This window comes from Crocodylus siamensis, chromosome 15 (genome assembly GCF_052110815.1).
Source record: "Crocodylus siamensis isolate JL-2025a chromosome 15, ASM5211081v1, whole genome shotgun sequence".
NCBI lineage: Eukaryota > Metazoa > Chordata > Crocodylia > Crocodylidae > Crocodylus > Crocodylus siamensis.
Genome location: NC_143409.1, coordinates 6575244 through 6600883, shown reverse-complemented (window position 1 = coordinate 6600883; position 25640 = coordinate 6575244). Strand labels below are relative to the sequence as shown.

General features: G+C 51.1%; 1 protein-coding gene across 3 annotated transcripts in view; it reads left to right on the top strand.

The window, feature by feature from the left end:
- The first annotated feature begins 10661 nt into the window (after window positions 1-10661).
- PLEKHO2 (pleckstrin homology domain containing O2) overlaps window positions 10662-25640 on the top strand; it is a 36399-nt gene continuing 21420 nt past the window's right edge. The window contains exons 1-2 of one of the 3 annotated variants that reach the window (XM_090028514.1): window positions 10662-11004; window positions 16884-17036. In XM_090028514.1, coding sequence (XP_089884640.1) covers window positions 10993-11004; window positions 16884-17036 — 165 coding nt within the window. In that variant the 5' untranslated portion in view covers window positions 10662-10992. Of the gene's footprint in view, window positions 11005-11060; window positions 11320-16883; window positions 17037-25640 lie in introns of those variants that run through there. The other 2 variants (XM_090028513.1, XM_090028515.1) reach the window with 2 other exon arrangements.

Sequence of the window (25640 nt, the reverse complement as noted above, 5' to 3'; positions counted from 1 at the left end):
AGTCACCCCCCTTGAAATGTGCTGCCTTAGGACACGGTATAAACTAACGTCTATTAGAAGAAGAGGTCAGATGTATTTACAGGGAGCTCCTCCTGTCTAGACAGCAGAGAGAGGAACAAATACATCAATAAGCAATCAATAGATTGCTCCTGAAATTCAGGAAACGGTTGCGTGAAACCAACCCCATCCGCAGGCTGTCTTTAACAGCTAATTCATCATTACCCATAAAAGAAGAGCAGGCATGTTTACATATCAGCTTTCCACTGAAGCTAGGAGGAGAAGATGGTTTTCTAGACCACATGGCGACTTTGACAGGGTTGTTTGGTGCTTTTTTTTTAAATGCAGAACTGAAGTGCGAAAGAACCACTTTCAGATGTGGAGCTCAAATAATGATGCACGCGCTGATATCTGATTGAAGAGACTTTCTTAGCCTGGCTGGATGGTCCTGGGGTGGTAGAAGCACTCAGGGACGCGGACTTGCCACAGTGAACCTGACCAGTGATCCATGCAAGAGGCAGTGATGAGGCAGCCTGCCTGGCTCCTTGTAGCTGTTGGTAGGCAAAGACTGAAGTACGTGGGTTTATACAGGACCAGCTGTTTCAGGAGCTGTGGCACCAGTACGTTAGGCCACTCCAATTACAGCCTAATCTTGACCCGCTCCTGAAACTTTCATACCTCAACAGAAAGAAAAGTCTCTCAAACATCACTTCCATAAAAAGACACAGGTGGGAATGTTGTTCGAGGAGCTGAAGAGCCTGTACACACTCCCAACCTTACGCTCTTGCAGTTGGCACGGTGCAATGCCTCTTGATGATTTTTTCCTATATGTGCTAGTGTAGCTAAAACAGAGGCGTTGAGAGACAGCTTCAACTCCCTACTACACCCTACGACATATTTGAAGGTTATGTTGGGTTATTTTAACTCCCTTTATTCATAATGCGGTTTTCCATGAAAAGGAAAGATTTTATTTTTCTCCTCCAATTGTCCTTATGGATGAGTAAGCCAAGAGCTTTTCCAAGTTTTTCAAAGGATTCGGCCTATCACATGGGCATGCCTTTGGAGGCGATGTTTGGAACGAGGAATGTTTGATTCCTGCAAAGCCAACAAGAAGCACGCAGATGGTTTTCTAGACCACATGGCGACTTTGACAGGGTTGTTTGGTGCTTTTTTTTTAAATGCAGAACTGAAGTGCGAAAGAACCACTTTCAGATGTGGAGCTCAAATAATGATGCACGCGCTGATATCTGATTGAAGAGATTTTCTTAGCAGTGAGCACCAGAAGAGCACTGGCTGAAATCCCGGTCTCTTCAGTTAGTGGAAATATTCGCATGGGGTACGTCCACACTGATAAAGAACGCATGCTAACGCAGTTTGACTGGCTCACATTAGCTAACTTGGGAAACCTGTCACATCACAGTGACTCGGGTTTTACCTGTGATTAGCATCTAGTCCTTGGATGGGCTTTAACTCAGCTCGCCCAAGCTGATTTCTTGCCAAGCCCCTTGTCTTCACAGCTATTTGAACACGAATTGCTTAACTCTGGCTAGAGAAAAAAAGTTGTGCACATTCCTTTTTCGCATGTTAATGTTCCCATTAATGTAAATGGGGCCAAGATTTCACTTTAATATGCCCAATAATCAGACCTGAATACAGATTTAGGGGGTGATTTTTCCTCTCAAAAAGGCCATAGGCTCAGATAAGTTGAGTACCCCCCCTAGACTAGTGTGATTAAGGGCTCACCAGTTTCTGCAGCACAAGGGAGGGATGAGGCCAGTACCACATCTGGCTGCCTTTGACCCTCCATTCATATAACCACTTATGGCCAAGTCAGTTAGGGCAACTTTTGGTGGAGGCCTGGAGCATGTTTGACAACACTGGAGCCACAGCAAGCCTTAACCATGCTGCTGCCTCTCCCTGATTCTCCTCTCGGTTTGTTGTGAAACAGGAGTAGCTGCACAGAAGTCTGGAGTGACACCTGTGCAAAAACGCTGTCGGTGGGGAGGGGGAATACAACTAATCATACTTGCCTTGCTTAGCCTGCCCTGTCATCCCTGGCAGCCTTCTGCTGCTCCCGTGAGAAGTCATGCATCATAATGACACCTTGCACTTTCACAGTGCATCAAGGCATCTTAAAAAATGTTGACAAGGAATGAATTAAGCCTGGTGGCATCCCTGTGAGACCAAGAAATATCACTGCCGTTTTGCAGGTGGGGAAAGAAAAGCCCATCATCAAACCTCAAGGCAGTGAAACAGCTGGGAAGTGAACACGGTGCTCCTGAATCCCAGGCCCATGCTCGGGTGAAGATGAAACCTGCCACAAGGAAACCCATCTTTGTCCCCAAGAGCCTCCAGCCACCTGCACTGTGGAAATCTGGGGGCTGCCACGGGCCACTCACTTAGGACGAAGGTGTATGGATACTTGGCAGAAACCTCTGCTCTCTGTTCCTAGAAGTGCTCACAGCCCCACGCTCCCATGGTTTGCGTTATCGCCATGGTGTTCAGTAACGCAGAACAGCATTAGCCAACATGCACAATGTGGTAGGCCTGTGCAGAGGCATCAGATATCCCAAGTTTCGCTGTCATCCACTCAGTCCTGGCTGTGGAAGTGCTCTTCCAAGGCCCAATTCTGCAAAGTGCCAATTTGCTAGGGAGTAGAGGACGCTTGGTACCAAGCAGGTTCACACCTTTATTATGTGCCTTCATGTTCAGAATGTGTTGAATGAGCAGGGAAGGATGATTTCCATTACATAGCGACTTGGTTTCTGACTCATCCTTCTTCCCAGCACAAGCTCATTAGCGTCTTTTGCCATCCCTGCTTCATTTTCCGGGAGAAATGGTCTGAACCATATTTTATCAATAAATAAGACAATAGTCTGGAAATGTAAAGGGCAGAGAGCACTTCCCTTCCTTGTAAAGTCTGGCCAAAAGCTCTGGCACACAGCTACTGGGTGTTGCAAGAATTGAGTGCCTTTTGCAAAGATCTTTCAAGATAAAGGGACTACTTGTATTTCCATTTCTCCCCTTGGACCACTCTTGCACACCTAAGGAAAGTCTACGGACTCAGGACTTTGCGGCCAAGGAAAGTCTTGGACACCTAGGGAAAGTTATTCCATGTATGGCATAACCCTTCTCCTAATGTCCATTCAGCCATACCACCCGCTAGGCCTGGAACGTCTTCTCATGTGACAAACTACCTCTGCTCAAATCTGCCTCCAAACTAGTTCTTCTACGAATCTTTCCAAAAGCAAAGCCACTGCTGGATCTCCAACCTTACCTCCAGTTCATGTTGATGCACTGGGTGCTGCCTGAGCCTGCTCTGGTTTGTCTGGGTCAGTCTGCAAGCATCTTAGGCTAGGGGCTGAGCCTTCAGATATTTGCACTGCCTGATAAATAATGCTAATGTTGAATTTGCTCTGCACTGTCCCTTTTAGCTATAAAAATACATGCAATGAAACGGGACACAGAGAAAAAGCCCATGCACCAACTTCTTCAGCTGCACACATGCAAAGACAGCAGGCTACAAATATTCTAACTTCTCTGATTAACATTTTCCAGGAAAGTCAATGTTACGGCCCACATCCTACTTTCACAGGCAGTCACTCAGTTTTATCCCACCGCTTTCCCCCACCCCCAGTACTCTAGTTTAAGCAGAGACTGTTAAACTTTGCTTTCTATTTTCTGGCATTTGCTGGGGATTGTTTTTGGTCCTTTTGTCACAATAAGAGCAGGGCTGAGCTATAGATTGTTTTAATAATTCATTTTATGATGGCTGCTGTCTTGCTTTATCCAAAGTAGCCTGTCTGCTCAGCATTTTGCGCAGTTAAGAGTTTGTTGGCTTTTGATCACCCCTAAACCTGGCAAACTGGAGGTGAATGGGGATGGCTCTCACTTCCCGGATGAATCACTATGTTCATGGGGAGAAAGATTAAACAAAGGGACTTGCTCTTCAGTCTCTAGCCAGCACCCATCTGATGTTACACAGAAGTGGATTAACCCACACTCTGTTACAACTATGAATTACAATGGCACTCCATAATTTTCTGGCCAGTGCACTGAATGGTGTCTGTTGTGGAGGGTACAGGAACAATCCGAGGCCCTTACATGGGCAAACCAAGTGGCTATTCACACGAGTTCCCTGTGCCAGCGTCTGCAATTAGACCACAATGTTTTCTTTGCACAATGTCATTCTTTGCATTAAAAAAGGCTTACTTTTTTAGAGAGCTACTTTACACAGAAAAGATAATGCAGCAGAGAAAGCAGAGCCTTATCCAGCCAAGAGCTGAGCAGATACGTGGAAGCCACTACTGTGTTCATTCTTCATTCCAGTTATTTATTCGGTGTCAGTGCTTTAAAGGCCCAGTCGTGACTTTGTAAAAACATGACAAAGACAGTGCATGTGATATATCTTGACTTTAGTAAGGCTTTTAACACCATCTCCCATGACATTCTCATTAACAAGCTAAGGAAATACAGACTAGATGAAAGTACTGTAAGGTGGATACATAACAGGCTGGATCACTGTGCTCAATGAGTAGTCATCCATAGATTTCATAGACATTAGAGCTGGAAGGGACCATCCATGGCTCGATGTCTACTTGGGAAGAGGCATTCAGAGATTTGTCCTGGGTCTGGTATTGTTTATTATCTTCATTAACGGATGGTGGGATTAAGTGCATACTTAGCAAATTTGTGGGTGGCACTAAGTTGGGTGGAGATGCTGGCAGCCTGGAGGGAGGGCTAGGATCTCGAATGAACTGGAAAAATGATCTACAGTCAACCAGATGGCATTCAGCAAGGACAAGTGCAAAGTCCTTTGCTTGGGATGGAATAGCAGCCTGCACAAATACAGACTGGTGAATAACTGGTTAGACTGCAATACTGCAGAGAAGGACCTGGGGGTTACAGTCAACCATTAGCTGAATATGAGTCAACTGTACACTCTTGTTGCAAAAAAGGCCAACAGTATGCTGGGTTGGATTAACAGAAGTGTAACCTGCAAATCCAGGGAAGTGATTCTTCTGCTCTATTCAGCACTGGTGAGCCCTCACCTGGAGTCCTGTGTCCAGTTTTGGGACCTACACTTCAAGGACAATGCGGACAGTTTGGAAAGAGTCCAGCAGTGAGTAGCAAAAATGATTATAGGGTGGGAAGTAAGACTTACAAGGAAAGGCTGGAAGAGCTAGAGACACTTCCTGCCTTTGAGGATGGTCCAGCACTGGAACAGGACACATGGAGGAGTTGTGGAAATCCATCCCTGGATATTTGGTAGAGCAGGTTGGACAGACACTTGGCTGCGATGTTTTCATAGTTTCACAGTTTCTAGGGTCGGAAGGGACCTGAGTAGACCATCTAGTTCAACCCCCTGCCATGGCAGGAAAGAGTACTGGGGTCAAACGACCCCGGCAAGGTGTTCATCCAGCCTCCTCTTAAAGACCCCCAGGGTAGGAGCCAGCACCACTTCTCTTGGAAGTTGGTTCCAGATCCTAGCCGCCCTGACCGTGAAGTCGCGCCTCCTGATGTCTAGCCTAAACCTGCCCTCTGCCAGCTTGTGACCATTATTCCTGGTCACTCCTGGCGGTGCTCGGGGAACAGGGACTCCCCCAATGCCTGCTGATCCCCCCTGACTAGTTTATAACAGGCCACAAGATCCCCCCTCAGCCTTCTCTTGTGGAGGCTGAACAGGTTCAGGTCCCGTCGCCTCTCCTCATAAGGCCTGCCCTGTTGTCCCCTGATCATGCGAGTGGCCGCCTCTGGACCCTCTCCAGGCCGTCCACATCCCTCCTGAAGTGCGGCGTCCAGAACTGGACGCAGTGCTCCAGCTGCGGCCTGACCAGTGCCGCATAGAGGGGGAGGATCACCTCCCTGGACCTGCTCGAGGTGCATCTGTGGATGTATGACAAGTTGCGGCTGGCCTTCCTGACTGCATCCCCACACTGCCGGCCCATTTTCATCTTGGCATCAATGACGACTCCAAGATCCTTTTCTGCCTCTGCACTGACGAGAAGGGAGCTGCCCAGCCTGTAGGTATGGTGCCGGTTCTTCCTCCCCAAGTGCAGCACCTTGCACTTGTCAGTGTTGAATCCCATCCTGTTCTCATCTGCCCACCCCTGTAATCTGTCTAGGTCCGACTGTAGCCTGTTCCTCCCTTCTAGCGTGCCCACATCCCCCCACATCTTAGTGTCATCAGCAGATTTGAACAGGTGCTTTTTACCCCCTCGTCCAAGTCGCTGATGAAGATGTTGAACAGTGTGGGCCCGAGGACTGAGCCCTGGGGGACCCCACTGCCCACGTCCCTCCAGGTCGAAAATGACCCGTCCACCACCGCTCTCTGGGTGCGGCCCTCCAGCCAGTTGGTGACCCAATTGACTGTGTGGGTGTCGACACCACAGCCCCCAGTTTCTTAATGAGAACGGGGTGAGAGACAGTGTCGAAGGCCTCCGAAAGTCCAGGAAGACGATGTCCACTGCTACCCCTGCATCCAAGGATTTGGTGACCTGGTCGCAGAAGGCCACCAGGTTGGTCTGACAGGACCTGCCACTGATGAACTCGTGTTGGTTGCCCCTAAGCATAATCTCCTCTGCTGGCCCCTCGTGGATGTGTGCCAGCATAATTTTCTCGAACAGCTTGCCTAGGATCAAAGTAAGACTAACTGGCCTATAGTTCCCCGGGTCCTCGTTCTTCCCCTTTTTGAAGATGGGAACCACGTTGGCCCTCTTCCAGTCCTCTGGCACCACACCAGAGCCCCACGAGTGCTCGTACAGCCGGGCCAGGGGTCCTGCAATGATCACAGCCAATTCCTTTAGTACTCTAGGGTGGAGATCGTCCGGACCGGCTTACTTGAATGCATCCAGTCCCTCCAGAAGCTCCCTAACTAGTTCCTCACTAACCCTTGACCTAGGTGCACCTCCCCTGGGGCCTGAGGGGGGCCCAGCGGGGGGGTGGCTGTTCCGGTCCCTGCTTAGGAAGATGGAGGCAAAGAAATCATTAAATATGTTGGCTTTGTCATCTGGTGTGACGACCAGATTTCCTAACGTGTCCTGCGGGGGCCCCACATTACCCAGAACCTTCTTTTTACCCCCGATGTATTTAAAAAAGGACTTCTTGTTGTCCTTAATCCAGGAAGCTAGATCCAGTCCCATCTCTGCCTTGGCCTTCCTGACTGCTCCCCTACATCCCCGAGCAACTGCTGTATAGTCATCCTGGTGATGCCCTCTCTTTTCCGCTGGGTGTATGCTTCCCTTTTAGCTAGGAGACATTCCCAGATGCTTTTGGTGAGCCATGGGGGCTTGTGTGCCCTCCTTCTCCCTTTGATCCTCGTTGGAATTACCTCTCTTTGGGCTTGGAGGATCGTCTCCTTGAGGAGCAACCACTCTCCTTGGACACCTGGCTCCCCTCCCCTCTGGGACCTCAGTGCGTCCCTGACTATTCTCTTTAGCTCACTGAAGTTTGCCCTCCTGAAATTTAGGGTTGTTGCCTTGCTGCAGGCCTTTGCCACCTTGCGCTGAATGGTTTTAGTGAGGGATGATCCTGCCTTGAGCAGGGGGCACTAGATGACCCTTTGAGTTTCTCTCAAGCATAAGGAGAGAGCACAAAAGTGCCTGCTTGACAAGTAATGAATGGGGGATGAAGCTGGCGTCACCGGCATTGTGTAGGTCTCACTGAAGAGTGCATCTTGTATGCGATTCGACACCGCAGGGCAGGCAGCTACAACCACCCAGCAGAGCCAACGTGACACTGTGCTAAGGAAATGCTGGAATGGCCTGTGGAAGGCCCCCATGGTCGGTCACACAGACTGGGAGCAGATGTTAGCCACGAGGGTGAGGGAGAGAGCTGGACGGACAGTGACGATCATGTGTGAACACCATTATTCACATACAGGCAGTCCTCAATTGGTTCCTGAAAACCACAGTCTTAAGTCAAAACATTGTAACTTGGAACCAATTTTCCCATAAGAAACAAAGTTATAAATGAGGGGCTGGTAACTGATCCAAGGCCCAATACCCTATTTTCACCAAAAATACCCCAGAATTTTGTACTCGATCAATTATAGATGAGTAATACAGCTACATGCATGTATTTATCTTGTAAATAGCAACCACAGTGATTTGGAAGGACTTCGTTGAGGTGTCTTTGCTGGACGTTTTGAAGGGCTCTTGGCTGGACTTTTTGAAGGGCTCTTGGCTGGAGTCTCCCCAGGAGTCCTGGCTGCAAGTTTTTCTGGAGTCTCGTCTGCTTTCTTAAAGAAAGTGTCTGAGGAAGTTTGGACAGATGTTCTCCGGGGAGACAAGTGACACAGCCAACTTGTTTGGATCCAGTGTTGTGAAGTCAAAACCGACATCGGATCCAGTGTTGTAAAGTCAAAACCAACATCAGAAAGTTGAAACGGCATGTCCATTTAGGAACGTTGTAAGTACAAAACGTTGTGAGTTGAGGACTGCCTGTATTTCAAGATGCGAATCATCTAAGTGCAAGGAGTCAGCAGTCGATCCCGCGCTGGACACAGCTCTAGCTGGCGGTCAGAAAGCAGGAGAATTTTCCTTCATCTTGAAGAAACCTTGTCATTGTTTCAACTTCATTCTGGCTATGCCATTTTTGGAGTTTTTCCATCAGATGTCATGTAGGGCATCAGTGAGACCCACTGACTGCAGTCCGATGGCCTGGAGGACCTGTTATGAGTCAGGACTGTCACTTTTTTTCAAGGAGAAATGATGGGCCTATCACTCCTTTCCTAACCTGTGGAACTGATCTACATCTAGACTTGGACTTGTCCAGCTCTGGCCCAGATCTCAGAGTCCACACAGGCCATCCCCCCGAGACACGGCGCTCAATGTATGCTGATTTTTTCTCCCACTGATCCAAAAGCCACCCAGCAAACATTTTTCCTTTGTGCTCTGCAGTGGCTCCCAGGGGTCAAAGCAGACATGGGAGTGACATCAACCTAATTCTCCAAACTTAGAAGAAAGGATTCTTGACCATAAAATAACCGCTGTAAAAATGGGAAAGAGAAAGAGAGTAGCAATGGAAGACGGTCTAAGTCGGCTGTTTCCTGAAATACTAGTTCAGTGTTTTCATCATCTTCTGGGCTCTGTAGTATGCCCCAGGCTCGAATATTAATGTTGGTTTTCCTGCTACTGGGTGGGAAATGTGAGTCTGAGCATAGATGACAATTAGGCTTGGACACCCCTCTTCTCTGTCCCTGCTGCCTCTGCCGCCTTCAGCAAGCCACTGACCTTTCCGCTCTGTAAAAGGACAACGGCTGCCAGGGCTGTGGGCAGCAAAGGGCTGTGCGGGAAAGGATGGTTTCTGTCCACATCCCAGCACGCGCGTTCGCATCACAAAGGTTCCCGGGAACGGGCGCTCTGCACGGCAGTCTCCTCAGAGTGGGGAAGGAAGGAAGGCAGCCTCAGCCATCAGGATTAAGCTGCATTAGCTGCTAGTCTGAAGAAACTCGCTCTGCTCTATCGTGGCCCCTGGACAACCAAAGGGCTGAGTTTGCCTTGTCTCTCAGCCCTGAACCTTTTCCCAGAGCTAACTTCACCCAGCATAAAGGAGGCTGTGATTATGCACAACTGTCTTGGCCTGGGCAGAAGGACCCTCTTTTGTAAGGGGTGCTAGGAGCTGTACGTTATTGTACATAATAACCTAGGCGGATAGCTCCATAGACTCCCAGAGGCCAGCGACACTTATCTCAGCTGTATTTTTCCCTTCTTCCAACTCTAGCCAGTAAGGGCAAGTCAGCTCCCGGGCACTGCTGACACTCACTCTTCCCGAATGCTTCCCGTGTCCTGACCTGGGAGGCACGCCATTCATCTCTCCTAAAACAATGCATTTCTACGTTATAACAGCTTCCTGCATCACTCTGCTGATGTAACCTGGAGCAAGTCTCTCTCTTGCCCGTGTGTCTGGAGCCATGGATGGATGCTTTGCTGCGGATATGCTGCGCTGGCATTACAATTTTTAATCTCAGTTTGCCTTGGTGCTCCATTAACTTGAAGGCTAGGAGCAGATGGTGCGTTTGCCCCTCGACAAGGGCTGCCTGCATTTGTCCTGGAGCAGAAATATCCCGAGGCTGGCATCACCTTTCGAATCCGGGTTTAGCGAGTGGCTTGAATACACCGCCATTGATTCAATGATGCAGTCCCAGGATAACCATTCAGATGCACTTTGCAACGCTCCGGGATAAACTATTAGCACTTCTTATCCCGCGAACGTTGCTAGGATTTATCCCGGGACCACAGACATCGATGTCTATATGGCTGCATTTTGTCCCAGGATAAAATGGTTTATCCCAGGGCAAATGCAACGTGTTTTAGCCAAACTCCTGCATGCCGGGGGACACTGCTGCCCCTGAATTAGTTGCCCTCTCGGGTCTCTGCTTAACAGAAGCTGCCTCCTGCCCTTCCCCACAAGCTATCCAGCCCGTGCGTGGGCTGTTGCCCTTTCCTCCCCACACGTGTTACTCTACGGACGACGGAGTTACTCGCAGCGTCGACCACCCTCAGTGCCCCCTACCCAAGGCTTCCTCAAGGCGAGCAAGGCCTACAAGCCAGCGGGACCTGCGCCCACCCTCACCGAGCGCCACACAGCACCAAAAGTCTGTCAGAGGCCTACCGTCCAGCTTCCCCCTCGCCCCTCAGCCCCTTCAGGAGAAAGGACACGCGTGACCAACCCACTGCCCGGTGGATACCGGGGCCTGCCTTGAGCAGGGGGCACTCGGTGACCCTCTGAGGGGGCACGAATGCTCCGTAGAGGGCGCCTGGCAGCGCCCGCCCGCGTCGGGGCCCACCGCAGCGGGCTCGTGAGGGCCACCAACCGCCGCCTCGGGCAGCGCGGGCGCCACACACAGGAGGGCGCACGGCGCTGCGCATCCCCCGCCCCGGCCCGCCCCGCCCCGCGGCAGCGCCGGAAACCAACTTGCCGCCGCCGCCGAGTTGGTGCGGAGGCGGCGAGCAGCGCCCGGCCGCCCGGCATGCCCCAGCGCCGCCGCCCGCCATGCACGAGGAGGTGAGTGGGGTGCCGCGGCGGGGCAGGGCGCGGCTGCGCGGGGGGGGAGGCGAGGCGATGCCCGGCCGCCCCTCTCCCTGCAGGCTGAGAGGTTTCACGCGTCTCGGAGGCTCGAGGAGCCGCCCCCCCCCGCACGGCGGGGATTAAAACGCCGCAAACTTGCGCGCCGCTGGCGGGGCGGCCATTCATTGCGGGACAGTCGGGGCGCGGAAGTGCTGCCTCCTCCGTGCCCGAGGTAGCAGCCGCCGGCGCCTCCTGAGAGGACTCCGGCGCGGGCGCGGCGACGGCCGGGGACCCGAGATGCAGCCTAGCGGGGTAGGGACGGAAAGTTGTTCTTACCCCGGCCGACAGGACATCCGCCCGCACCGCAAACGCCGGGTTGGAGCCGGCCCCCGGGTGGGCCCTGCTGGGGGGAGGACGGCGGTCTGGGGGCTCCTTCCTCGCCCTCTTCGCCACTGGCCTTTTGCTGGCCCTTTGGAAGCACGGCCTCAAGTCCTGCACCCTGTCCTTAGGGGCTGTGCTCATTCTGGCTTTCCGGGAGCCGGTTCGAGCCCGCTTGCTAGGCGTCTCTGTGGACTTGGCCGGCTGCGTGCGATTCTGCCTCACCCTGCTCAAGTCCTGACAGTCCGCTTTTGTCACCTTGCGCTCCGGCTCGAGTCCCAGGGGAGCGTGGAGGAGGGGGAAGAGCCGCCCACCGCCCGCATGCGGGGCGCGCTGGGCTGGGACGGCCGCGGTTCGTGTGCCCGGCAGCTCTGCCCTCTCTGAACGGTAGCGGCCAACGGGTAGAGGCTAGTCTAGTGACATGCTGCGTGTGGAAAAGCAGAAGCCGGGTTCAATCCGCTGAAAACGTAGGAGGCTTGTTTTGGGGTCTTTTTCCACAGTGGCAGCCAGAAGTGGAAGGAAGTCTTTGTTGCTTTTGATCCGTCCCGGTTAGCTGCCGGAGGGGTCTCTCTGATGCGACGCGGCTCTCGCTGAGCAGGGCCCCTTTGGAAAAGGAGGTGCATCTCGTTCCAAAACCACCATGGTGATTCAATATGTTTGGTCAGAAGAAACTAAACCTCTGCGGTTTGTGGGCCTGTAAAATTTAGGGAAGGGAAGGTAAATGGAACTGCTCGAGCATTTATAAAACAAAAAACAAAAAAACCCAGACAGACACAAAGACACCCTTTTGATTTTATGCCCCTGCAAAGCTTTAGGATGGGAAGTGGAAGCCGAGCGTGTCTCGCCAGTTGAGTCAGCCCGGCGTATATCACAGTGGTGACTGTCAGACCAGTCCCTGGAGTGGACTGCACTGGTTTTCAACTGGTGGCAGAACAGCTCCGTGGTCCTCTTGGTCACATCCGCTGGCCTGGAGCTGTGTCGGGGGAGTCGCTCCTGATTCATGCCCCTGCTGCAGGATGCTCATGCTGACTCTGGGCCTGCCGCCACGTTCCCGCCGTGAAACTACACCGGGGAGCTGGGATGGGGCTGGTGGAAGATGCTGGTTCTTCGAGTCCTCGTCTAGGCAGGCGGGATAGCCCCTCTGCGATAGCTGTGTGTGGGCACTGTTGTCAGGATGTTCCAGGCTTTCGAAGCCACTCAAATGCTGAGAAAAGCACGGCTCGGCACTGAGTCCTGGGGAGCTGGCAGCAAGTTAAGGCCCATGCCGTTTCCTCCCTGAGCTCCATGGGGGTGATGGGTCCCTGCCTGCTGAGAAGGGGGCACAGCAACTGCAAATCCAGTCATTGCTTCTCCTTTCCTGGGTGTCTGCTCCTGGCAGGGAGGAGCCCATGTAGGCCCGATTATTGGTTTAGCTTTGGGGCTGGAGGCAGGCTAAGTCAGGAGGGCCAGGGCCGGGGCTAGGCTAAGCTCATGCGGGGAAAGGGGGGAGGGGCTGACGCCTTGGCCTCTGCCTAGAGCCCCCCTACCTCCCCGGGTCTAGTGCTGCTTTAGTTCGAAGAAGAATAAATTCCTGGCCTGTATTCTTACAGCAGATATTTTTACTGAAAACCACAGAAAACAGGGCTAGTTCGCATTCTGCAAAGCAAAGGAACAGGTCACGGTACACGGATTTCCTCTCTCCCCTCTGATTGGCGGGGCAGCAACGATGATATTTAAAATGTGCCTGCAAAATGAGTAACTTGCCTGAGCTTCAGGACATGGGTGCAAGCTAAATGCCGGGGGGGGCGGATCTTCCTGTCGGAGCGGCCCCGGCAGAGCTGCGCCAGAGTAGAAGTGGCAGCCCTGAGCTCAGCACTGGGCTCTGGCTATCTCTCTGCAACATCAAAAAGGCCCGGGCTCCCTCAGGAAACCAGCACGGCTATATTTGTGCAGTCGCTCGGGTGTGCTGAAGTGACAGATCACGGTAGAAGACAACTTCCTGGCAACCAGAGGAGTTAGGTGAACAGCAAAAAACCCCACAAAACACAAGCTCCACATTACCAGGACAACAGTTTTGTGTGCTGCCGCCCTGTATCACAGCTGGGGATGGTCCAAACAGCCCTTCCGCAGCAGCATTTGCTACTTATGCAGATGTGTGAAAACACGTGCAGGGATACGCCAGGGGTTTGCCTTTCTCTCTGTGTGAGGGCCTGGTCCAAAGCCCGTGAAAACCAAGGTGGCTTCACGGGCATTGGAATAGGACTTCATCTGCAGATCACTCGGGCCCCTCTCTCTCGCCCTCTCTGCTGGCGTGATTCTCCTCCGTGTGCTTACAGTTCAAATAAGCGGCAGCTGCTATCCAAAAGCACGTCCAGCGCAAATCTGATGCATGGAAACAGATTTGCTTCCAGCGTTCCTCCTCTGACACGGCCCTGTGCTAAGTTTCTGCAACTCCTCTCTATGCACTGGCTCTGCCTGTAATTGGGTCTGGGGTGGGTGCTCCAGGCCTGCGCTTCCACCGCTGCATGTTGCTTTCCTCCATTTTGAGATGCATAACAGCTAAGATGCAATTTGCTCCGATCCATTTTCCAACAACAGGATTTTCCTTCGGTCACGACCAAATACCATGTCAGGGTGGGCTGGGTTTCTGCCTCCTTATTGCAGGCCAGTTTTGGATGGGTCTGAATCAGAAGCATGGTGCGTGCCGCTCCGATGACTTTTCTTGGCACTTTAAGGAAGCTTAGCCTGTGTTTGGGGTGAGGTTCTCCCAAAGTACAGGGGGAGGCCTGGGTAGACCTAGTGTTGTGGTCACAAGGTTGCTGAAGCACTGTATTTGAGGGGATTTGGCTCAGCTGGATGCAGGGCAAGGGCAGAGGGTCAGTGCTGCCACTGGAGAGTTGCGGAAATGGCAGGCAGCGTGGACAGGGGGATGGAGAGGCTCTGTTTGTAAGGAGGGCTCCTCTTCCATCGCAGTGGAAGCTAGAGCGTGTTTTGCCATCTAGCAGGTCACTCACCCCACCCACCCATGAGTTTCCTTCTCCCTGCTTTAAAAAATAGTGGGCATCAGGTATTGCAGTTTGTTTTTGTTTTTTTTAAATTAAGGAAGAAACACGGTCCCTGTTTGCATTAGGTCTGGAAATGGATGGGCTCAGGAAAGAAAGTGTGACCCCCTGGACTGGTCTACTTTATGTAGTGCTTCTGCACGCTCCCCATAGCTGTGGCCCATATACCCACCCCAAATCCTAAGACTCAGAAGTTTGCTTCTTCCTGAGCGTGGAGCTAAATGGGAACATTTGGGGCTGGGGGGTACGTCCCCAACACCTGCGCACAAGCTCTTGGAACAAGCAACTTGGCTCTAACACTGGAGGTCCAGTGGGGATTTCCCTGGTGCTGGTGAGATGCAGGAGTCACTTCATTGTGCTTGGTGCAAGGTAGAACTAGCGCATGGGAGATAGGAGTTGGGCTGCGCTGCTCTGGAGCAGAGCGGTTTGTGCCTGAGAAACCTCGCCAGCAGCAGCTGTCTGCAGCCCACCCCCACAGACGGACAGTGATGTCTCTTTGTCTAAGTAGTGGAAACTAAGACTAGCCTGGGGAATACGCAGAAGAGGTGTCTTAATGCAGCAGCTGGGACTAGAGCATACACGGGATCTGCCCGACAGTGCTGCTGAGACCTGGAAACAGAGCAAGGTCTTTCAAGCAATGCTGGATTTTCTTGCTTTCTGCAGTCTGTATTCCTGTATGTTCCCCAGGCCAGTGGGGTTTGCTACAGAGACCATCTCACCCCCAACCCTGTGATGCCACAAGGGCAGATGATCCTCCTCCTCTTTGCCAGCAAAGAGAGGTCTGTGTGTGGGCACTGTTGTCAGGATGTTCCAGGCTTTCGAAGCCACTCAAATGCTGAGAAAAGCAGGGGGCTGGCAGTGTGTCGAAAGGGGAGGTGAGCATTCAAATCAGAGCATGAGGGACAGAAACCCGGGCTTGCAACATCTGTGAAAATGCACCAAATAAAGGGAACTCTTGGTTCAAACTTCCTCCTCTTGCCAGCCCTGCCAATCCCAGTGCAAGCCTGCCTGCTCCTGAGGTTAATCTGCATTTCGGATTCAAGGAACCACAGAGTGTAGAGAGCAAGGCAGTAGTGTGACTAGGGCAAGGTGAGAGGGGCACGAACTTAAAGGGGACACCAGTATGGCCACCTCCTTCCCCAGCCCCTGGGAGACTTTTCCAAGGCAGGGGCAGCTCAGCCATAGAGTCAGGCAAGCACAGCTCCATGCCCCGTAGTGTATCTGTAGGGGAAAGGGCTGAATGAGGCAAGTGGCATGTACCCCCCAGGCTTTGCCATGAGAGCTGCAGCCCTGTGCCCAGCAGCATATTTGGTGGGAGGGAGCGAGCAGGGTATCAAAAGTGGTCCCTTGGAGTCTGCATCAGCTAGGCTGCTGCCCCAGCGTACAGCGAGCCCATGCCTCAGCTGCAGCAGCTTAAGTGCAGGCTGCTACAGCAGGAGCGGTGGCAGCTGTCATCCAAGCACAGTGAGCAGGGGCAGGTAAGCTTATTCTCCTTCTCCCCTGCTCTCCAGTGGTCAGCATAATTCCCCCCCCCCCCACGCTTCTCTCTCTGCCCTGCGTGCTGAAGTATCCTGCTACATCTCTGGAGCAAAGCCTGGGGCTCTTGAATCGCGTGCGGCCAAAATACTGCTGGTGAGAACATCTCAATCCCATGTGTGGCTGACAGCAGCCCAGAAGGGCAGGACATTGTACATGCTGCCATGTGGGCTTCTGGGGGCATCTTCATGTGTGGCTGGAGGACGAGGCCAATGGGAAGGCAAAGCAAGCCTAGGGACAACAGTGAAAGAGCAAAAAGTAGATGGAGTCATGTGAGTTTTGCTGTTGACTTCAGTGAGAGCGGAGCAGAAAGCAGGCTTCTTAGGAGTCTTCAGGCCTTGCTAGCTAGGGTAAGGGTAGAGCTGAGTCAAACATGAGGCACCCATTGGAGAGGCAGGTGGTATCTGTCAAGAGGGCTATGAGCCACTCAACTTCCTTTTAAGCAGCAATCCCAGGAGAGTAGGAGCAAGGGAAAGGCTGCGCTGGAAGGAGAGCGCGGGGGCTCACCAGGGAGGCAGGTGGCATAGGCAATTGCACCGTCTCCCCGGTCCCCGCCAATGCACTGGCTCTGGAGTGTGGCACCTGCCTGTTCCTCGGACTTCCTTCCCCAGGGCGGACACTCCACGAGGGAATATGGCTCGTTCCTCTCTCCCATGCAGGGGTTTCTTCTGGCATTTGGCATAATGATGGGGCTGGAGTGGGACACCTGGGGTGGAAAGTGGCCAGACTTGGAGATCAAATGCTGATCTGTTTTGGAAGTGGGATTGTGAGGTCCTGCCAACAGCTTTGACTGGAGTGGCAGGTCCCTGTCACCCTCCTGATAAGGCCTTTTCAATGCTCAGCTGTTGATGATGACTGCACCTGGTGAGTGCTGCAAATACTAATCCCTTCGTTCCATTTCTTTCCCCACTGTCAATGCAGGGTGTGAAGGAGGAGGTCACAGAGAAGCCGAAATGTGCTCCGACTGCAGACAAAGCTGGCTGGGTTAAGAAATGCAGCGGAGGGTTCTTGGGAATCTGGAAAGATCGTTACATCCTGTTATGCAAAACGAAGCTCCTGGTATATGAAGATGAGGTAAGGGCAGCTCATCGTGGCTAAATATAGGCCCGATCCAGTGTAGTCCTGAATAGGATCAGGCCTGGGGCAGCAAGCGCTCCAGTGCTCTTCAGCTGTTTCCCTCCGGTTCCTTTGTTTCTGATTTGCTCTGTGCTCTACCTTCATGCAGACTAGATATGTGCAGCATTCACTTCACCACATAATATGGCACCAGTCCCAAGTTGTTGCGTGCTGCCTATGTGATGACAAATGCCAGTTATCTGCACAGCAGCTAAGTGAACAAGTGGCTTAAAAGTGCAGAGCATCCTTGAGCCCCACAGTGTGCTTTGCACCGTGCGTGTAACTAAGTTAACTGCAGAGGAACTGGAACTGTATCCGTCTCATTTTAGTAACAGTCAGCCTTTAACTACCCCCAAAACAGTAACAGGAAAGCCACTGTCAAGCTGGGGCTACTATTAAAGCCCTTAAAATGAGATGATCAGTCTGGGGGCTGTTGCACCACAACACTGACAGCACTGCCTGCTTAACTGTTCGCACTGAGTTTAAGTAGGTGCATACGCTGAGCAGGCGTCTAGCCCATGTTCAGTCCCAATGCTGTGCTCTTAAATGGAGCAGCCAGTATATAATACTGTATTTTCTCACATACAATCCCCTCCCCTCTTGCTTTTGAAAGGCACAATGAAGGGGGAAAAAAGACCTTTACTTAAAAATACTGGTAAGTAGTGGGAAGTAAATAAGTAGCAGCTTCTGAAATGGGAGACTTTGCCTGGAGGTGTGGGGGAAGGGGAGAATAAGGAGCAAGTGTCCACAGCTGGCAGTGACAGAGCCCTATGTGATGCATTTCCCTGCTTATAATGTGCATCGCAGTTTCCAGCAGCTGAATTTGGGGGAAAAGGCACATGCTGTATGGAAGAAAAATGGAATATACTAAATATTTTAGTTCAAATTTTGGGGACCCAGGGTTGGAGTTCTGTGAGAAGGCAGATTAAATGGTTGGGAAGAAGCAATGACATGGAATTTTTTACTATTCTAAATTATGCAGCTGAACTGCAATGCACTGACTTGCCACCTGCTGCTGGAGTGACTGACAGGCATCCTTGCAGCTGTTTGACAGCCGTCAGATATCCAGCTTGCCACATTTCCAGCCTCTTCAGGGGTCCGCTTACCTATTCCTGGGTGCAAAGTATATTCGGGAGCTTTTGCAGAGCTCCTTCCATGGAGACCCCTACCACATTTTACGTGGCTCCTCCCTTCCATTTCATCAAAGCCAGCGCTAAACTAGGGCTGCATCCTTCAGGCTCGCTCCTGGGATCAGCCCCCTCGATTTGACACGCGCCAATGTCAAGGCCTGGTTTAGTACCATTTTCCATCAAATGGGAAGTACGAGCTGGGTGAAATCTGTCCCATGTCCCTATTCATGACAGATTTAAAGATGCATGAGCACCCAGGGACCAGTCCTGTATAGCTTCAGTGAGACTGCCTGTGTGAGCAAAAGTTTCCAGGAGCCGGCCTTTTTTGCCGTGCTTTCAGGAGGACTTCTTACGTGTGCAAGAGTTTGAAGGGTTGGGCCCAGAAAAATGAGTGCAAAACGCTTGCAGTTCTGCGTCTACAGCACCTAGCATGATGGGGTCTGGTGCCCCCTGCTCTGAAAACAAGGCAGAATTTTTGTGTTCATAAGTCAAGGGAACAAGCTTGGGAAAACAGCTCACTTGGTATCCAGCTTCGCTTCCAACATCTCGCTTAAATAGCGTCTTAATGTCTGAGAAATTACCTGGACTTGGCTGATCCACACCCGGCGGAAACCATGCTCACTGGCAACGCAGCCTTTTCACCTGTCCTTCTGGCTCTTTCCCGTGCATCTCAGACCACCTTATGACTCTGACAAATTCTTATCAGATCATGGCTGCTTTATCATAGAGTAGCAAAGCTGGATGGGACCTCCAGAGGTCATCTAGTTCAAACTCCTGCTTGAGGCAGGATCAGCCCTCTCCAAACCATCCTATTCACATCTGTTGTTTAATCTATTAGCAAAACTACACTGTCAACCCTGCCACAACTACAAGACAGAACACCCTAACCTGCCGCAGATACAGCAAGGAGGACAAGGCGACAGGGCGGCCTTGTAATGGATGGTTCGTAGTGGGTTTCACCCATTGTGCAATGAAGTTAGGAAGTAGACATCAGGGCCAAAATGTTCCTAAGCAGTTAATATACTTGGTAGCCGTGTTGGTCTCTGAACCACAAGTTCTAGAGTTTTGCATTCCTAAGGAGTTAAGCCATTTATGCATTTAATTGAGATGCAGAATAACCAATGCTTGTTGGAATCCAAGCAAGAGGCAGAAATTTGGAACTGGCCTTCTGCTATGCAGTTAAGCAAAAGATGCATTTAGCTAGTAAGTATTCAAGTGGAGCACCTTGTATTATTGTGAAGGTGCCAGGAACAGCAATGCTGAAAAGTGCATTTGTTCCTTTCTCTTTCTCTCATGTGCTGCCTAGTGGTGAAAGTTTGATATAATCGACAAAGGAAATGGGAATTAGGCCCCCTCAACCAATGCTTTAAAAAAGAGGCTTGTTCTTAGTTTTGAACTAGCCAGTGCCTTAAAAAAGTGTGAGCTCATTTAAAGGAGAAGTCCAAATAAAATGCTTGATGGCTGCCAGGTTAGGCAGAGGTAGGGGGAGATTTCTGCAGTTGCAGGATTAGGCTTTTGTGCCTAATTCGCAATGGACTGAGCCCCTCCAGACCGCTGCTGAGTGCCCTGGACAGCTGACGACTCTAGCCCAAGTGCAGGCACTCCAAACCTCAGAGATTCAGGTCTGTAAAGAGGAAGTGAATTTTGCAAAGGCGACACCTTTAAAAACTAGAGCCACTGTGGTTCTGACTGCTGTGGGAGGAAAGGAGGCATTTTACTGTGAGATTAATTCCCGCAGCTGCTCAGGTGAAGGAACCCCCCCCCCATCATTCACGGAGGTAGTTGATTATCTCAGCCTGGAAAATGGCATCTGCAGCCTTCAGACATAATGCTCTTGCGTAGTGCATGGGCTGTGGTAACGTCCTGTAATAAATTGTATCTGTGAGCTGGAATAGCTTCCACATTCCATGATTGTCAATGAAGGATCCTGTTAGTATCTATAGGCTGTTACACTGGCTTATATTGAAGGAAAATATCTGAGGAGAGGAAATGGCTACAAATATTATCTGTTTGTGCATGAAGACGGTGCTGCCATGCAGATTTGCTGTAGGCGGACTGAAGGAAACGATAATTTTTGGTGATCTATTTAAGGTGCTTATAACAGTCCCATCACCATAGTTATCAGAGCAGCCCACATTTATAAATGCCTTTATCTTCCCTGTAGCCTGGGAGGTAGGGCACTGCTATTTTCTGCTTTGTACAGATGGGAGAACTGGGTTCAGAAGAGCTAAGCAACCTGCCCAAGGTCACAAAGGGCATCTGGGGGACAGCCCACAGTTGAACCCTTGATTTTTGTGTCCCAGTCCACAGTTTCATCCATCCTCTTCCCCGTTCCTCTGTATCCCTCTCGATGCAGAACTGGAAAAGAACATGGCTTGCCTTGCTTTTTTTCAGAACTGCACATTACTAAATGGAGAAGTTTGCACTTGTAACACTTCGGGGTGAAGATCCCTAGAGAGGGAAGGCCTTTCTTTATAATCAGGACAGGAACAGCAAGAGGAGGATCAAGTGCCTCCTTGGGGTCAAGCCTGCCCCAAAGGGGTGGCCTGCTAGAGGCCTTTCTAGGGAGACCTCCAACAAGGGTGGGCTTGAAAACCATACGTGTCTGTTCCTGCAGTGTCCAGCCTTCACTGACCTGCAGACAACTATACCAAGCAAGGCAGGAATGGGGAACAAAGTCAGACTTGGCTCCCAGGCGAGAGTCTGATTGTCTGTGGGCGCAAGCTGTGTCAGATGGTTGCCCACAAGCCCCGGTTTGGAGACCACTGGTCTCCTGGGAACTTGTGGGCCACTGGATTTAAGCTCATGATGTAGGCAGAAGGCACCTCTTCCCTTGATCAGTCCTTCCAGCTGCCTTACCCCTTGTGAACGGCAGAGGAACCAGAATTCCTAACGTTTCCCTAAATCGATGCTTTCTTGTGGGCACAAATGCTCCTTGTTTCCCTGAGTGCACCAGCAGGCCAGCTGTGCAACCACACGTGTGTGAAGACTGGCACACGCAATCGGAAGCAAGGTTTAGGCCAGCTGAAAACGTAGCCAGTAACTGGTTGAAAATTTGCACCCAAGAATAGCCCCATAGTGGATCAGCACCATTTACAAAACTCTTCTGTCATTTTAGTCTGGATTGAAATTTTGCAGATAGCTCAGTCTAAAACGTGGCCATGGCTTTGCATCTCTCATTCAGGCTTTAGGTTGTTTTAAACATATAGTGCTCTCCCTACGGCAAACTATAAATGGCTTTTGTATCACCCTGAGTGAATGGTTTATGGAAGTTTCTTACTGTTTCAAGCTTTCTTGGACATGGCATGAAGTTAGGTGCATCTCTGCATTGGCTCTGCCAACATTACCACTTCTTTTTGCCTCCCCATGAAAGAGACCCAAACCTCCCCCCGCCCCCAGATGCATTTATAGCATATATATCACATGCTTAATAAAAATAACATTAGTTCCACACAGAAATTGGATATAATAATCTGTGCGCTCACTTTGCAGATTAGACTGTATCACATTTCAGAATTACCCCTGGCTTGTCCAGTCCAAAATAACTAGGCACATAATGTTTGTAAATTCAGGGCAGAGGGGGACATCATCTAGCATGCAAAGAGCAGGGTCAGAGGCCAGAGGACCTGAGCTGTAGCTCTAATTCTAGTGCTAGCTCTATATCTAGCTCTTCCTGTGTGGCCAGTCAAGTGAGTAATGCCTCTTGCTGTGTCTTCCCCATTTGTGAAGTGGAGGTGATGCAAACCCAAAGTTTAATACTGTGTTTCTTACTGTTTTGAGATCCTCAGGCAGATGTCTCCCTGCAAATGAGCGGAGTATCTCAGGCTACCTCAATGGAGTGTCACAAAATAAAAAAACTTCCTTTTGAAGATGGCTAATGGAGAAGAGGCCTTTCATTTAAATTAACTGGTTTTTTTTTTTGGTGGAAAGTATCTGTTTGCTTAGAAATATTTTTGCTCTTGGTGGAAACCATCAGTCCAAGCTCAAACAGAAGGTAGTTTTCAGGCAAAGCGTTCGAGTGGTTTTCATGTTCACAATGAATTCAGTTTTCAAGCAAACAACAAAGGTTTTCTTTGGAAAAGAACCTCATTTTCCCAAGGATCCCTTGCCTCACTACATATACACGTACAGTGCTTCGATTCAGTGCACATGTAATGAAGTGCCCGGTGCATTAACAACTGTCTGCTTAGGACCTGATCCAGTCATGCACTTAAATTACATCCATGCTTACGCTGTCAGTAGTCTACTATGGGAGCAAGCGGTGGGGCTGATCTTGTATTTCAAATGGCATGTGTACCTAAGGGGTACAGGTTGTAGCCGTGTTGGTCTAAGGACACAGGCAGTTCTTTGCATAAATCTAATAACTTTCATTAGACGAACTCATATAGCTGGAAAAATTCTTTGCAAGCTTTCGGGTACAAACACCCTTCATCAGGCTGAGGAAACGTTATAGCTGGTCTGTGCTCTTCCTGGATGGAAACTCCAGCTGCGGACTCTTCCTCTGTGATGAAGGGTGTTTGTACCCGAAAGCTTGCAAAGAATTTTTCCAACTATCTGAGTTGGTCTAATGAAAGGTATTGGATTTACCCAAAGAACCTTGCCTGCCAACATGTGCCTACGTGCTTCCCTGGACCAGGAGCTAAAGTGTTTATTGTAGGCTTCTTATTCCAGTTAACATAAGGGTGATTGAACAAAACATCTAAAACACTCAAAGCCAAAGAGAAAGGAGGAATGGGTAAAATTCACCACCCCTGCATTGCATCTCAGGAGTTAAGTATCGTGCCTCTTGACCGTAGTTGGCCAGCGAGCAAAGTACAACAGGACAGCACCAAACAGCTGCAGCGCAGCATAAAGTGCAACCTTCAAGTGCCAGTGAAGGCAGCTGAATCAGCCCCTCCTATGTGGTAGCACAACATTAAATGAGCATTTTCATTTCCCTCTGACACCAGAGATGCAGTCATGCCTGGGCTTGTGAAGGAGAGACAGGTGGGTGGCTCCTGCTTGAGACGGCTCTCCAAACTTGGAGCTGATGGCCGATTCTGGGAGATGCTGGGCAGTACATGGCTCCCAAGAGCCTGCCAGCACCTGGCATATCTCAGGATTAGGCCCGTAATATTCACAAATGAAATAAAGAATTAATTGCATGGGGTCTCTTTTGGGACCTGGCTGGGCCCAGAGATAGAGATGGGCACGTTGCAATGGTGTACTGGAGATTAAGAAAGTCACTCCCAGGTGCTCTCCAAAACCAGCTTTCCCTTGGTCTTTTTGACCTGTAGGCAGGGGGGAAAGGGGGTAGTTCTTCTTTCTATGGATCCAGGCCACTCTTATCAGCTAATTTACTCCCATTTCTAAAGCCACAGCCTAAAAATTAGGCCTGTGTCCCAGGATGGGGCATCCACACAAAGAGCTCTTCTGCAGCCCTTGTGTCCCCAGGTCCTCCTCAGTGGCCCTGACCCCTGCCCTCCTGGGGGAAACTCAGTGCTGCAGTGACCGTCGTTTCCATCCTGGGGGAGGATGAAGCTATGGTAGACCTGTTGTTCCCTCACCTGCCAGGCCTTCCTCCTCCTCTACCACAGCCACAGCCCCCGCAGAAGGAGGGTTTCTGGGCGGGGGATTAGGGAAGGGGCCTGAAATCTCTAGGCAGGCAAGATTGTGGGGGGAGCTAGTAATATGGCCCTTGGACTTGAGGGCATGGGGTGGGGGCAGACGCCACCCCGAGGCCTCGGGTGGCCGTCTCCCTGGCGTGGGCAGTCCACCTGGGTGCTGACCCCTAGTAAACGTTCACACGGCGTCTGCCAGCAGTGCGGCTGCTTTGGGGATCGGGCAGCCATCCACCAAAGCCGGGATGAGATCACTCCTCTTGCAGGCCTCACCCTCCTCTGTCTGGTTTATGGGGTTTATTAAATGCTCTGTTTTCTTCCTTCGTGCTCATCGTGATCCTGCCGGGCCCTGTGCGAACGCCTGACGTTTGCTGCCCGTGCTCTGCAGATGCTCTGTATTGGGGGCTGCACCACAGCTTGGAGTCAGTTGCATTTTGGCTGCTGGCTTCAGTGGGAGTGAGATCAGCCCCTTACTGCACATCATACGATAAGACATCCACTCTTGATTCGCTCCTGTCGCTCCCTTCCTCTTTTTAAAGGGGATAAACACCATGCTGAAATGTTTAATTTAAGAAGAAAAAGACAAAGCTATAGCATACCCAGACATTGCTGCATAGTTGGAGCCAGCTCTGCTTCCCAGCACTGCAAAGCAATGAAAAAATTGCAGCTTAGCATGAGCTGGCCCCAGTAACTTAAATATCAAGTGGTAAATGAAGGAAACTCCCCGCAGCCCACTTTCCTCTGAACTCTCTCTTCCCTGCCTCCAGCTGATCAGCAACTTCCCGGCAATGACATGTTTCCTCGCCCCTCCTCCTCCTCGGGGCCATTCTTTGGTCATCTGCTGAATGTAATTAGAGATTGGGCTGAGTCACACCGCTCGGGGCTGAATCTGTGCCTCGCAGTTTGGGGGGGCTCGTATTTGGGGGGTATGTTTGGTGGGAGGCCCGAGCTACAAGGTTGGGATTTGGACCCTGACCTTTTTGTGTGCCGCACGGAAATGGGGTGCTGAGTCCCAGCTGAAGCCCATGTCTTGGGTGCCCCTCGAAGACCTCTGTTTTGCTTCTCTGACTCCTCACGCGAAGGTCCTGGCTTGCTGCCTGCTGGGGCTGCTGTTGTGCCCCTCTGCGCAAGCCTTTCTAGTTCAAGGTTTTGCTACGCTGTCATTGCGAGCTACTGGTGGATGCTTGGGGCAGAAACTGCTCCTTGCTATGTCTGCATAGCACTCGGTACAGTGGGGCTCCCATCCTAGGTGGGCGCGCAGGCCTCATGGCGGTAACAATAATACCTGTTCCCTGCTGCGTTGCGGTTCTTATTGAATGGATCCGGCAAAGCGGTGCTGTCTCTGGGCCGCTGCGCTGAACTGAAACGCTGTACATTATGTCACTAGAAAGCATGGGCCAGGTGCCGGCCGCCAACTGGGGATAGACATTCCCTGAAGAGATACTAGCACTGACGATGCCAGCTTTTAAACCAACAATTTCAACCTTGAACGCTGGGAGGGACCGAAGTAGCATTATAAGAAAAAGACGGATTGTCTTTGCCACCACCGACCCTGTTCGCGTGGAAGGCGAGGGTCGCTCTTGCATGCAGGCTGAGGAGCCAGGAGAGCTGGGCTGAACCCTAGCCCTGCCCAGGCTCCCTCCCTGCCAGACCTGGAGGAGCCCTAGTCTGCCGCCTCCTCCAGATGTAGCAAACAGGGGCGCAGTTTGCCTGCGGGTGCTGGGACGCTGAGTTCAGCAGCTTTGAGATCATGACTGATAGTGTTACAACAAGTACAAGAGCCACAAGCATCCACCCGAGTTGCTGCTTTTAGGGAATGAGATGAGGCTTAC